Raw genomic sequence first — 12,703 nt, 5'->3', positions numbered from 1 at the left:
TTTAAAACCTTCTCAGAATGTCCACTTAGAATTAGTAGAACATCAAGTACCAACAGCATCAAGGGCCTCAAACACGTGCTCACACATCTGCACATGCAAGTTCACATGTGCACGTATGTGTATACGTGCACGTGCACTCACACATACACACGTGCACATACGTAGGTACATACATATGGTACACATGCACATACACATGCACACACCCGACGTCTGCACAGAGACTCTGTGAAAAGACGAAGCAGGAATGGGGAGGAAACCGGACACAGAGTCAGGAACAAGACTTCCTGAACACATCCTGTGACACAATTTTGGGTTTTTAAATCATATAGCCAGTTAACACACGTACATGTTCAAAAAATAAAATCAAAAATAGAAAAATCCCTATAAACTGTAGACAACCTGAAACAAAGGGGCCTGTTCCATGTGACCCAGTGGCACAGCACAGAACCCACACGGTCACCCCACCTGCAAGGGTCGCGTCCTCACAAGTGAAGCTGCTAAGAGGTCTGACGGGTCAAAGAGGGCAGTTGAAACCCAGGATGTGAGCTTTGATTTGGAAATTTCATGATTTAAAAAAAATACAAGGTTCCGGTTCTGACCCAGAAAAGGCGTAGAAGCAGCAACAACCCCAGGGCGAGGGGCCCCAGCCCGGGCTGTCCCCCGACCCCCTCCCACTGCAGGGCCTGGGCTCCGACGGACCAGGGACCCCAGGCCATGCGGCAGTGATGGACAGGACAGATCCCTGCAGCACAGACAGCAGGACAGGGCTGCGTGGCCCCAAGGCCTCGACTGGAGGAGAAGGCAGGGACACACGCTGGGGCTCCTGTCCCTTGCGTGCATTTCCCGGTGGGGGTGTCTCGGGGTCTGTGAGATAGATGCCTGCGGGCCTGGTGAGCCCACAGCCCCATAGGTCCAACCTCACATGGCCCTCCCTGGCCGGCCACCCTCCTTCCCATGCGGGGCTCTTCCCAAGGGGTGGCGTGGGGCAGGACGGTACTCCACGCCCAGCTGACACTTCTGTCTGCCACCGGCTGTGTCCACCAAGACAGGCTGTGCCCTTGTGAACCCAGAGTCTCCAGTGGGCATCCTCCCGGTGTGGCGGGGAGGTGTGGGCCCACCCAGAGAAGGCTGAGAACAGGCAGCAACTCACAGCCTGCTCAGGGTCTCAGGGCCCCCAGCCCATCCCAGGCAGCTCCTCCCTACCCGTGCATCCGAGCCCCAGCTCCAAGCCCCCCAGAGCCCAAACTGTGCACCCACCCATCCTTGGGGGCGGTCAGCTGGCGAATCCAGCCCCTGGGGGAAAGGCCAGCCCTGGGGTGTCTGCACAGCTGCCTCCCTGCCAGCTCCACATGCTCCCAAGCCCTGGGCCCCATCACAACTGGGGTGCCTGCAAAATCTTTTCTCCCCCAACTCAGAGAACATGGCCTCACTGAGCAGAGGCCACTCTTCCTGCCCGACCCAAGGAGGGCAGCGGGCAATGCCTAGGGCTCCCAGGGGCTTGCGCAATCCTGGCAGCAAAGACAACAGCTTCAAAGGCACAGTGCACACAGCCCTCTGCAGCTCAGACCCCAGAGGTCGGATGGTGGGAGGCGCCGGTCAAGCATCCGGAGCCCCAGGAGGGGAACCTTAAGTCTCCAGCTGCTCTCCTGAGTGGGAAGTCAAAACATAGGCTCAGCTAAGCCCGCTTCTCCAGCTCCCGGCTCCAGCCTCTGCACTCTGCTAGGCCCCAGGGCTCGGGTGCCCAGAGCTGGCAGCCTTCACCGTCAGACTGGACAGGGCAGTGCAGGGCCTTGGAGGTCCCCACCATCTGACGGCATCGACACCAGCACTATGGTCATGATTGGGATCCATGAGTGTGTAGACTGGGGCCTGCCCCTCAACGAGCATCCTGCTGTGGGCACCTGGGGGTCCTTGTGCATCTGGGAAGGGACTGGACCTGTGCTTAGCGAGGAAGGAGCTGGGGCCCGTGGGCAGGGCTGCAGAGCGTCTGCTGGGTGGGCTGAGTCCCTCAGGCAGAGGCTAGTAGTTCAGCCTTCGGGTTCCTCCCTGGGCCCCCGATTTCCAGGAGCACAGCACACAGCAACCCCCAGGCCCTCCACCTCCTGGTGATGGTCTGGGCTGGGGCTAGAGTGTCCGTGGGCAAAGCTGGCAGCCCTCGGACCAGCCTGCTCCAATGCCGGCCACGCTGTCCCGAGCTCTCCCCTGCCCTCCTGCCTGGCTGGTCACAGAAGGTCGAGCACTTCCTCCTGTGCCTTGTGGTAACCTTGGTAACTACACACCTTGCAGATGCCAGCAAACCGCATCCAAGGTCCGAAGAGAATAAAGATAAATTTGAAAGCAGTAAGAGGAGACGGTTACATGTGCTTGAATTCCATGGCCCCTGTAGTCCGTTTTGAAGACAGGATTTTTTTATACCATGCTACGTATGCGAACTTGGAAAGTATGTGGGAATGCGTGAGCCCAGCCAGTGGTACAAAGAATAAGTGGATGGATGGTCCGGAGCCCCAGAGGAAGAGGGATAGCTGGTGCCGGGGTGGGGGCCTAGAGGACAATGCCAGCTCAGGCCAGGCTGGGCTTAAACGGCACCGGGCACGGTTGGTCACCTCCTAATCTTCCTCCTTGTAGCCTAGGCACAAGTGAAGGTAGCCCCCGAGGTGACTTGAGGAGGGCCCGTCACATCACCCCATGTGTCACAGTCACAAGCAGCCATCCGGCACGCTTGTCGCCCACTCATCACCCAGCAAAGGGTTGGCAGCATGGCTCTCCTGGTGGGGCAAGTGGGCCCCTGGGGTGGGGATGGTGGCTGGTTCCTTGGTGGGGCTTCCAGGTGCAGGCAGGGCCACCCCTGCTCCTCACTGGGCTCTGATCCTTCAAGAGGGGACGGGCGACCAGACCTGTGCTGCTCAGGTGCCTCTTTCATCCTGTCACGGAAGACAGGCTTTCCCTCCAATTTCATGCCTCCCTGGGGCACACGTTCTGACCAGCAGGGTGATCCAGGTCATGAGGGGAGATTTAAGTGCCAGCAGGCATGTGAGGGGGTGAAGGTGAGCTGTGATCAGACAGATGCAGTGAGGGTGCCAGGAGGCCAAGGGTCTGGGAGGCTAGATGGCGGCTGGGCAGGGACCCACCCTGGGCGACCCTCCTGCAGGGCATGTGGCCCCAGACCTGGCAGAGCCAGGCCACTCTGGGGTCCGCCCAAGAGGAGCACACCCACACACGGGCTTCCTGCAGCCCCACAGAACAGGCCTGGTGGCCCTGGCCTGGGGCTCCTCCAACCAGGCTGCAGCTGGGCTCAGCCTGCCAGCCTCCCCCAGCATCCAAGGGCCATGGAGCACCCAGGGTAGAGAGAGGGGCCCAGCTGCAGTCATGCGGGGCCCCAGGCCTCCATCACCTTCTCCTTGGGCTCCGCGCACCTCCCTGGCAGTGATCCCCTGTGCACACGTGCATGGGGACTGTGCGTGGACCGGCTTATGGTGGGGGCCTCCATATGGTGGTCAGATAGAGTTGGGAAGTGGGGTCTCACTGGCTCCCTTTCCCCTACGTGAGAGGCTCAGAGGTGATCTCACAGTGGACGTGCAGGTGGCGGCTCCTCCACTGAGATAAAGCCTGAAGAAGAGGATGCGACTTCAGGGGCCGTCCCCTGCCTTGTCCTGAGGCAGGCACTCTGGACAACGCACCATGGCCACCTGGGCTCTTCTGACCATGGGCAGGGCTCCCGTGGCCCAGGGACGGACGTGCCAGAGCCTTCATCCTTCCCAGGAGAGGGGCGGGGCCTTCCCTGGAGGCTGGAGATTTGACTGTTTTGGCCCCAGAGGTGGTTCTTTAAAACAAGGCAGAAGCTACACCAGGCCAAGAGTTCGTGCGCACAGGTGTCCACTTGGGACCTCCCGGTCGTGCTCCGGCGGCCCCACAGCCGCCATCCAGACCACAACTGGTTAACTGCGCAAGCGAACTGGAGCCTGCGGCAGGCAGGCTGACTGTCTTCACTCAGCACCGCAATCGCACATCTGCAGACAGGAAATCCTCCTCCTGCGCGTTCCCAGCCTATTATCTGAGACACCTGGTGTGGGTGGGTGACTCACAGACAAACAATGAGCGGGCCCCCTGCACAGCAATTAACTGCTTTAGCTGCTAATGTGTTTAATCCACCACGTGGAGATCAAGGCTGCGCCGGGCTTGCAGGCGGCAGGGCAGACTTCCTCAACCTGCATCCATAGGCCTCGTTGCTGTGGCCCAGGCTGTCCGTGTGGGGCCGTCCACGGGGCACTAGGTGCGTCCTTCCCTTTTTGTTTTAACACGTCAAGTCCAGCTGGTGGGACAGCGCTCGGGCTGGATGGACATGCGGGGGGCGAGCTTTTGCCGGCCGGGCCGCCCAGGGCGGTCTATTTCGACCCCCAGGGTTGGATCATCCTTTATTGCAAGTAGAAATAATGCTTGGTTAAAGGCTTACCAGGTAAACCGGCAGAAGACATTCGCAGTTGTTAAACTGGGAAGTGGCTCCTGAATGTTTACAAAACCCGGCCGGGGCCAGCGGCAGTCAGCACATGCCCGCACAGCCCCAGGAGGCGTGCCAGAAGCCCGCCACCGCAGCGCCGCCTCGGGAAGCAAGGTCAAAGGCCAAGGACTGTGAGAAGCTTCCAGCCCCAGCATCAATCACACCAGGCAGACCGTCTGGGGGTTGCTCTTTTTGAAAATACAAAACACAAAACGGACTCCCGGTGGGGGAGGACTCCAGGGGCCTGGCCTGTCGCCCAGCGGGGCCGTCTGGATGCTGGGAGGACCCCCAGGCCTTCCGAGGGCCTGGCCCCTCGCCCTCTGAGCCGCAGCCCTCAGCGTGGGCTCCGCCGATGGCATCTGGGTGCAGGCCTGCGCCTCAGTCCAAGGGCAGAGGGGGTCGAGGAGAGGGCTGGCGTGCAGAGGGGCCGGTTAGAATGGGGTTCAAAATAAGAAGCCAGTTTACATTTCTGGGCCTGAATAGTTTCACAGTCTTTCACAGTGTTCATCAAAATAAGCCCACTTAAAATGTACTTTCACAATTTGATAAGAACATTTTCTCTGGCGACTCAGTGGATCTTGGTCAAGAAGCACTAAATTCACTCCGGGGCGTCTCTGGTCTTACCCTGGTTCCTCAGGTCAACCCTGCAAAAGTGAGGTACTGACTCCTCCAGGTTTTCTGATTTCCAACCATTTTGAGCAACTCGGAATCGGCGGTAAGGCTCCTCAGAAGCGCCTGCCCCCTGGGAGCCCCACCTGGGCTGGGCGGACGGAGCAGGACAGGCCCTCTGAGTGCTGGGCAAACGTGCCCGAGTGGTGTGGACGGACGAGGATTCTGACGGCCACACAGATGCAGGCCTGGCCCCCAGTCAGGGACAGCTGACCAGGCTCAGCGCAGGCAGACCGCGGACTGGAAACACTGCAAGAACGAAGACCTTGATCGTTCCTTAATGTGCAAGTTGACAGATTCTGAAAAAAGACTCCAACCCTGTGGGCTGAGCATCAAGTCAGATGGGTGCCCCAGCAGGTACGCTCCACACCCCTCAGGAGCAGGAACCCCAGGCCCTCCTCGTGGGGAGCCCCTCCCAGCAGCTCTCGACAGCACGGCGGCTGGGCTCTCTGCCCTCCAGCTCCCTCAAAGCCCACGTTCCCTCCAGGCTGACCCTCCCCAGCCCTGGGCAGGGGCCCCCCCAACATCAGCTTTCCGCTTCTCCTTGGGGAGCAGCCAAGGTGCGAGGAGGGCCCGGCCACACTTGCTCAGCCTTCATCCCCACAAAAAGTTGGACCCATGGCTCTTGGAGCAGAAGGTGAGGGGTGGCCGGCCCACATCTGGCTGGGAAAGGCCGGGGCCCCTGCAGTCTTAGGAAATCTGCAGAGTGTGATGTCTGGGAAGGCCGAGAGGACACCCTGTTAGCACGTGATGGCCTGCAGAGCTCAAAGCAACCCACGGGGAGGTATCAGAAGCAAGAAAAAGCCGCTTAGAAGCCATAAATCCTCATCACTTTTCCATTTTGACAACAGCTGGCTTGTGTCCACCCACGTTCACAGCAGTATCTCCCACAGGAACCCAAGTGTCCACCAACAGATGAGCGGGTCAGCTAAACATGCTGCCTACAGCATTTCCCACCTTATCAGGGACGTTCTGACCCAGGCCGCGACACAGATGACTTTCAGGACATACGACAAGTGGAATGAGTCGGACACAAAAAGGGAAATACCGTGGGATCCCACTTACACAAGGCCCCTAAAAGTCACCAGATTCAGAGGCAGAAAGCAGGAGGGTGGGGGCCAGGGGCAGGACGGAGTTCCATCTTCAGCTGAGAAGATGAAAAGTCCTGGAGGTGGACGGATGGTGGTGTGTGGATGGATTTAGTGTCACTGAACTGTGCACTTAAAAATGGTTAAGACAGGAAATGTGATGTTACTCACGTGCTATCACAACAGTAAACAAGTAAAAGATCTTATCCTTTGCATGTTTAAACAGCTACCTTGAAACTAAAGCAGAAAACAAGTCTAATTTACTGAAGAGCACACCTACATATCAAGATTTAAAGCTAACAGGAAAGGTATGGGGTTTTCCCGCAAGGCCTCAATAAACCACCTATCACTGAATGCGGCGGAGAGGACTAACAGTCTCCCAAACGACAACCCAGCTGCCTGCTTCCAGCCGTCTACAATTTCATTTCCAGAACAAGTCGCGGAGTGCGGAGAAAGAGCAGGAGAGCAGAGTGTGCTTGGATCATGTGAGGCGCGAGGCTGGTCAGTGCCATCCCCGCAGGCCTTTGGGAGGCCTGGGAGGTGCACTGTGTGGCGGCGGCCTCCCCGGGAGCCAGCAGGGTGGGGGCGCTGGGGGAGGAGCGGGAAGGCACCGCCCGCTTCTCTAGGGCGCATGAGCACACGGCTCCTCGCGCCTGGCTGTGTGTGCACGAACGAGCACGTGATTCTGCACACCCTTACCTACGGCCCACAGGACGGTGTCAAAGGTGCCTGTGTCCTTCCTGTCAGAGGCGAGGTCCACCCAGGTGACCTGGAGCTGGCCGTCTGAGAGCCTCTCCACTTTCAAGGGGATGCAGCCCCTCAGGAACCGGGTGCCATGAGATGCCATGTGATTTGTGACCAAGGAAGCCATTTGCTGCAAAGCACAAGAGGATGCGCTGTGAGGACCAGGCGGCAGTGAGTGTCCCTGCGGAGGCCTGGGGAGAGGACCTGACCCTGCCGCTCTAAAAGGCAGGGGCCCAATGTGAGCCTGTCCAGAGGAGGAGGTTTGGGGCCCCTATGCCTCCTGCTTGGTGGCTTCCCACAGGGCCCCCCCTCAGGGGCCCATCCTTGCTCTCTGTGGAGCTGAGGGCCAAGCTGGGAGAATGTCATGGAGACCGGCACCCCTCAGACCCCAGAGGGGCTCAGCAAAGAGCCAGGACCGCACTTCCACCCACACATGCTGGCCACTAACTGTGAGAATGACAGGAAGAGGTGGCCTAACCTCACAGCCCAGGAGCTGGCCAGCGTGCCCACCGTGTCCCTCTGGTTCCTGCCAAGCACTCCACGCACATGCTGACCCTCGCTGTCACATGCTGGCGGGTGTTTTATATTTCGCCAGCAACCTCCTCATTTAACTCAAGGGCTGGTTTCTAAAGGCTGAGACCTGGCTCCCAGCCCACACCTGCACCTGCCTGAGCCTGGGGCTGGGGACACACAGCCCCCTCAAGAGGACAGAGCCACAGTGGGGTGGGGCCCACGGGGGACCCACCCAGCGCTACCTGGTCGAAAGCCCGGAGCGGGACACTGCGCATCATGACGGTGGCGTCCAGGCCGAGCCCGGTGAGGAAGCCGGCACACTCCAGGGCTACGTCTGCCGGAGCGGGCTAAGGATCACTAACGGAGCATGACACTAAGGGCCAGGTGGCAAGACCCCCGGTGCCCCCCAGCAGCCCACAGCCCACCAGCCCCATCAGCCCATAGAAGGCTCCAATGCCCCTGCAGACACCCCCACCCCCATCTCTCAAAAGCACGTCCAGGGGGAGCGGGGCTCCCTCCAGCACCCACAGGCCAGGGGGCTTCTGCCTCCATGGGGCATCTGTCCACTCCTGGAGATTAACCAAGGGGCAGCGTGGTGAAGGGCAGGAGATGGCGCCTGGACCTCGGCCAGCAGGCCAGTGCCCTCATCTCCTGCTGGAAGTGCTCTCTCCCGACCCGCCCCTCCCAAGGCCCCTTTCCACCATCCCTGGGGTTCCTGCTCCCTCAGAAGGATAGGGCGTGGGGGGGCCACTCTCCAAGGAGGACCACTGGCCTCATGCTGTGTCCAGCTGCCCGGTCAGTGAGTGAGTGGCTCAGGAAAAGCCTCCAGGAAGCCCTGGCCTCAAAGGTCAGTCTCAAATTGTCCCCTGAGCACAGGTCATCCACCCTGAGTGGCCGCTAAGTGTCTGGTTCCGGGCGGCAGAGCACCCGTCCCGACGGGAGGGAGTGCAGGGGAGGGGCCCGGACTGGAGCTTCTACTCTAAGGACGGCAAGGACAGCAGACCTACACACAGCAAAGGATACAGCTGGCTCCGACCACCAACCTGTTAGCGGGATGGACAGAGAGAGAAGTGAGTCCCACACGTGGCCACCATGAATGCAAGCAACCACCCCAAGTGGGGCTCCCAGGGGGCGGCCCCGAGTATCATGCAGGCCAGCTGTCAGCGGACGCGTCACTGCCGCTGAGTCACCAAGGCTAACTGTTCAAACAGGTCGTCCCAGGGTACAAAACCCACTTCCCAGAGCTCCAGCTGTGAATGATACACAGAGTCGGGAAATTGCCTGGTGGTGAAGGAGTGAGTGGCCGGTGACAAAACAGCACGTCCTGGGGAAGGGCCTGGAGGCGGGACCAACATGCACCTAGCCAGCAGAGCCCTTCTGCCCCAAGGTAAGGTCTACGTTCTGCCTTGGCTCCCTCCGGACCTCCCGCAGTCACCCTGGAAACAGGAGGCGCCAGATCTGGGGAGGGTCCTGCGAAGCACTGTCCATGGACGGAACGCTCTCGGACCACAGAGGCCAGGCTTCACCTGCCCATCCAGCCCCAGCATCCACAGGCCTGAGGCCAGGAGGGTCTGCTCCCCGAGCAAGGGCATCTGGGGGGCGGTGGGACACAGGACACTGGGACCCCGCTGATCCTCTCCTGTTGTTCACCTGCACACACGCACACATGCACACGCATGCAGCACACATGCACACGTGCCCCCCATGCACACATGCACGCACACACGTGCCCACACACACATGCACACACGCACACAGAACCGAGCTACAAGTGGAGACTCCTAGCCCCAGCAGCATGTGGGTGGGCTTGTCAGATCACCCCTCAGCCTTTGAACAAGAGGAGGTGATGTAAGGATGGATAAGCAGATGTCAGCTCTGATCCCGGCAGGTACTAATGATATAATTCCATTTCAAAAGGCGGCATATCCCAGGGAATACTCCTGCCCAGTGCCCCTCGGGAAGGCTTCCTCTGGGGAGCTGGGGACAGGGCTGCGCTGTTGTCCCGTGTGGGGTGAGGGGGCCGAGCCTGGCCTGAGGAGCCACGAGGACGTGCACACACGTTTGTGCCCGGGTGCACTCTCAACTTTATAAACCCTGCCCTTCCTCAGTCTCACGGGGACGGTACAAGCCTTTCTTTAAGACACGAAACTACAAGTTGGTTAAATGCAAGACTTAAATGTAAACAGGCTTGAGCAGCTTTGAATGTCCCACCTCAATGCAAGAACTCGTTGAGAGCATCCGTGTGGAACACGCAGTGCCCTGCGCTCCTGCTCAGGGTGGCCATGGCCTGGGCAGCTGCCTCCGGGCTGGTCGTGCTGTGCAGGCACCAGGGGAGCCCTCTGTCCACCCACTGGGCTGTCCCCGCTGGTCCCTGAGCCTTCCTGCCTCTTAGGGAGTGGCTGGTTGCAACCTGCAGCTTAAAGCCCAGCTCCAGGCAATGTGGTTTCCCAAATTTGGCAAAAGTGTTTTGTTTCCATAGCCCCAGCCCCTCCCCGTGCCCTGCACTGTGAGTACAGGGGGAAAGAACAGGGAGGCAGGGTGCAGGGGGTGGGGGTGGGCAGGGGACGATCCCTATCTCCTCTATGGAGCCCCCCACCCAGCGCCTGGGCCTCCCCCCTCAAGGTCGCAGTGCCCCCACTCCTGGCCACCTAGTCCACGCCTAGTCACTGACAGAGGCACACTCTGGGAGGAGGCAGGCGCCAGTCAGGCCAGGCCTCAGTGGCGTCCTTGACTGAGCATGTGCGGCTGTACCCTCACAGGGGCAGGTGTTCACTGGCTCCGAGGGTCACCTGGGGCTTCTTGTCTCCGTGAGGAAGGACTGTCAACAGTGTTGGTTTTCACTCCACCCTTGACCCCACTTTATCAAATAAGAATTATTCTTTGAAAAATGTGGGATCCGAGGTCTCAGCCAGAGAACTCCCTTCAGATGGACTAGGGAAAAACAGTACAGCAGAAAGGGAGGCAGCTGCCGGCACCTGGGCGGCGGGGGGAGGCGGACGCTGCATTTTTACTGGCAGGTCTGAAGCTGCAGGTGGGCTTTGCTGGCCACTGAGGAGACCTCAGCCTAGGTGGGGACTGGGAACCAGGGTGCTGAGCCTGGTGCCAAGGCACAGTGACCACGGCAGGCCCTGCTGGCCCCAGGCAGGCCTGGGGGCTGGGCCAAGGGGGCCTCCGAGGGCCAGGCACCCAGCCTCACGCCATAGCAGGAGACCCAGGACAGGGCATCGGCTCACATGGGGCCTCCACCTGCACCCCAGAGCCCTACTCGGCTCTGTGTGTGTTTGGGGCAGCCCCTCTGTCCCTCTGGTGCCGAAAACACTGACTCGAAGGTATAAGTGCCGTGGGATTAGCCTAATCACAGGGCTGGCTGTCTCCCTGAAGCCCGAATCAGGGAGCAAGCAGGAACAAAGCCCCTCCTCAGGCCCATGGAGCACAGCTGAACCAGTGCTCCACCTGCCTCTCAGTCTGATGGCCCCAACCCGCTCCCCAAGGGGACACTCCCCTCAAGGGGTCAGTCATCCCAGCAAGAGGACACATCTTGAGGGGACACCCACGCAAGGCGAGGGCCTCACAGGGCACCTGGCCCCAGGGCTGTCCTGCCAGCACAGGAAATGCCCATTGAACTGTGGGGCTTGGGTGCCCCAGCGAGGCAGCGGGAGTGGGTAGGGGGCCTCCCTGGTCGGGATCCGCCAGCAGCATCCCCACTCCTCAGGGCCTGATGCTGGGCCCACCTCCCCCAAGGCAGTGTCTCCCTTGACCAGAGAGGTGGTTAGCCAGGCTCAACAGGATGAACCGTGGCCCAGGCAGGTGGCTGGTCACAGGATGTCACACGAACAAACACGCAGGTTAAAAAACAAGTGAAAAACTTCAGTAGCAGTGAGCTTCCCTAAATAAATGGCCATGGGTCTTCCCCTGTGTGCTCAGGAGGAGGACCTGGCCAGTCTCTGGACTGAATGGCCAGCTGACCACCGCTGACAGCAGCTCCGCCACAAAGCCTCACCCCGCTGCACAGAGCCCTTGGGCCCAGGGTGGGGGCCAGGCCAGGGCGTGGCTATGGGAGGGTGGACAGTCCTGGGCTGGAGAGCAGGCTGGGCAGATCCTCAACGGGACCGAGTGGGCAGTTGGGCAGCAGGGCCCTGGTTCTTATCTGGAAGTGATGACCCAGTCGCCCTTGGGCCTGAGGATTAGGAGTCTCCAGTCCTCTCTGCTGCAGAGAAGCCCAAATCGCCCACTCAGGGCCCCGCTCTGCAGAGAACTGACCTCCAGACACAGAGGGGCTGAGGGCATCCACTCCCCACCATCAGGGCACCGAACAGTGGCAGGAGGCAGGGACCAGGGTATCCAAGCCCCCCCAGGCAGTCCAGACCCAGAAGGCCTCACTGCGGAGGTGGCCCTCGGAGACACCACGGGGGAGGCGGCACTGCTGCAGGGCCTCCTGGATGGCCGAGCAGAGACGTCCACCACTTCAGGAGGCCTCCAGGCCCAGGGGCAGCCCTCGGGTCCATATTAATTTCAGCTCCATTTTAAAGGCGAGTTAAAATAAACACAGGGAATATTTATATGGCAAATAAATCTGGCAGAAACAGCCCCTCGGAGTGTGAGCTGAGGCCCCCCTTAGCCCAGCCCAAGCTGATAAAATACAGAAATGCTACTGTAGACCCTCGGGCTTATTTTGACTGCGCGGAGGAATGTAACGAGTAAACACTGACTCCGTATCACACTGTTACAACTTGCATTCACAGCTCTGCACAAAAGCTGCATTTCACAGAAGCATCGTACAGGGATATATCTCCAGCTTAATTTTTAAAAAAACCATTTCCTCACATAAATCATGCTCAGAATGAAACGGGTGACTGATACATTGCAAACACTTTTTTTCTTAAACAATAACATACCTAGATTCCTTTTAAACGAAAGAGTTTAAAAAAAAAAATCTTCCAAATGTTTTTTTTTTCCCTGGAGAAAATAAACACTGCTGTTTCTTTCCTGACCCAAATATCTGGGGCTGTGTCCTCCCGGCCACGCGGGCTGCTGCCCCAGCACAGGGTCACCGTGAGCCCGCCTCCGTCTGCAGCCCCAGGCTGCCCCTCTGTGCACCCAGCCTCCGGTGAGCAGCAGGCGGGGAGAGACCCCAGACATCGGCCCCTCTTGGGGCTGGAGATGCTTTTAAAATGCAATGAGAAAATAGCAA

The 12,703-nt window shown here is 59.5% G+C and overlaps 1 protein-coding gene across 8 annotated transcripts in view; it reads right to left on the bottom strand.

Annotated features, from left to right (window-relative positions):
• TXNRD2 (thioredoxin reductase 2) overlaps positions 1-12,703 on the bottom strand; it is a 32,186-nt gene that overhangs the window by 7,649 nt on the left and 11,834 nt on the right. For 7 of the 8 annotated variants that reach the window (XM_032472057.1, XM_032472055.1, XM_032472054.1 and 4 more), the window contains 3 exons: positions 8,536-8,555; positions 7,755-7,846; positions 6,955-7,129 (listed from right to left, as the gene is read on the bottom strand). In XM_032472057.1, the coding sequence (XP_032327948.1) occupies positions 6,955-7,129; positions 7,755-7,846; positions 8,536-8,555 (287 nt within the window). Of the gene's footprint in view, positions 1-4,565; positions 5,417-6,954; positions 7,130-7,754; positions 7,847-8,535; positions 8,556-12,703 lie in introns of those variants that run through there. The other variant, XM_032472059.1, reaches the window with a different exon arrangement.

Source organism: Camelus ferus, chromosome 32, assembly GCF_009834535.1.
Source record: "Camelus ferus isolate YT-003-E chromosome 32, BCGSAC_Cfer_1.0, whole genome shotgun sequence".
Taxonomy (NCBI): domain Eukaryota; kingdom Metazoa; phylum Chordata; class Mammalia; order Artiodactyla; family Camelidae; genus Camelus; species Camelus ferus.
The sequence above is the reverse complement of the archived record's forward strand: the minus strand, read 5'-3'. Positions and strand labels throughout refer to the sequence as shown.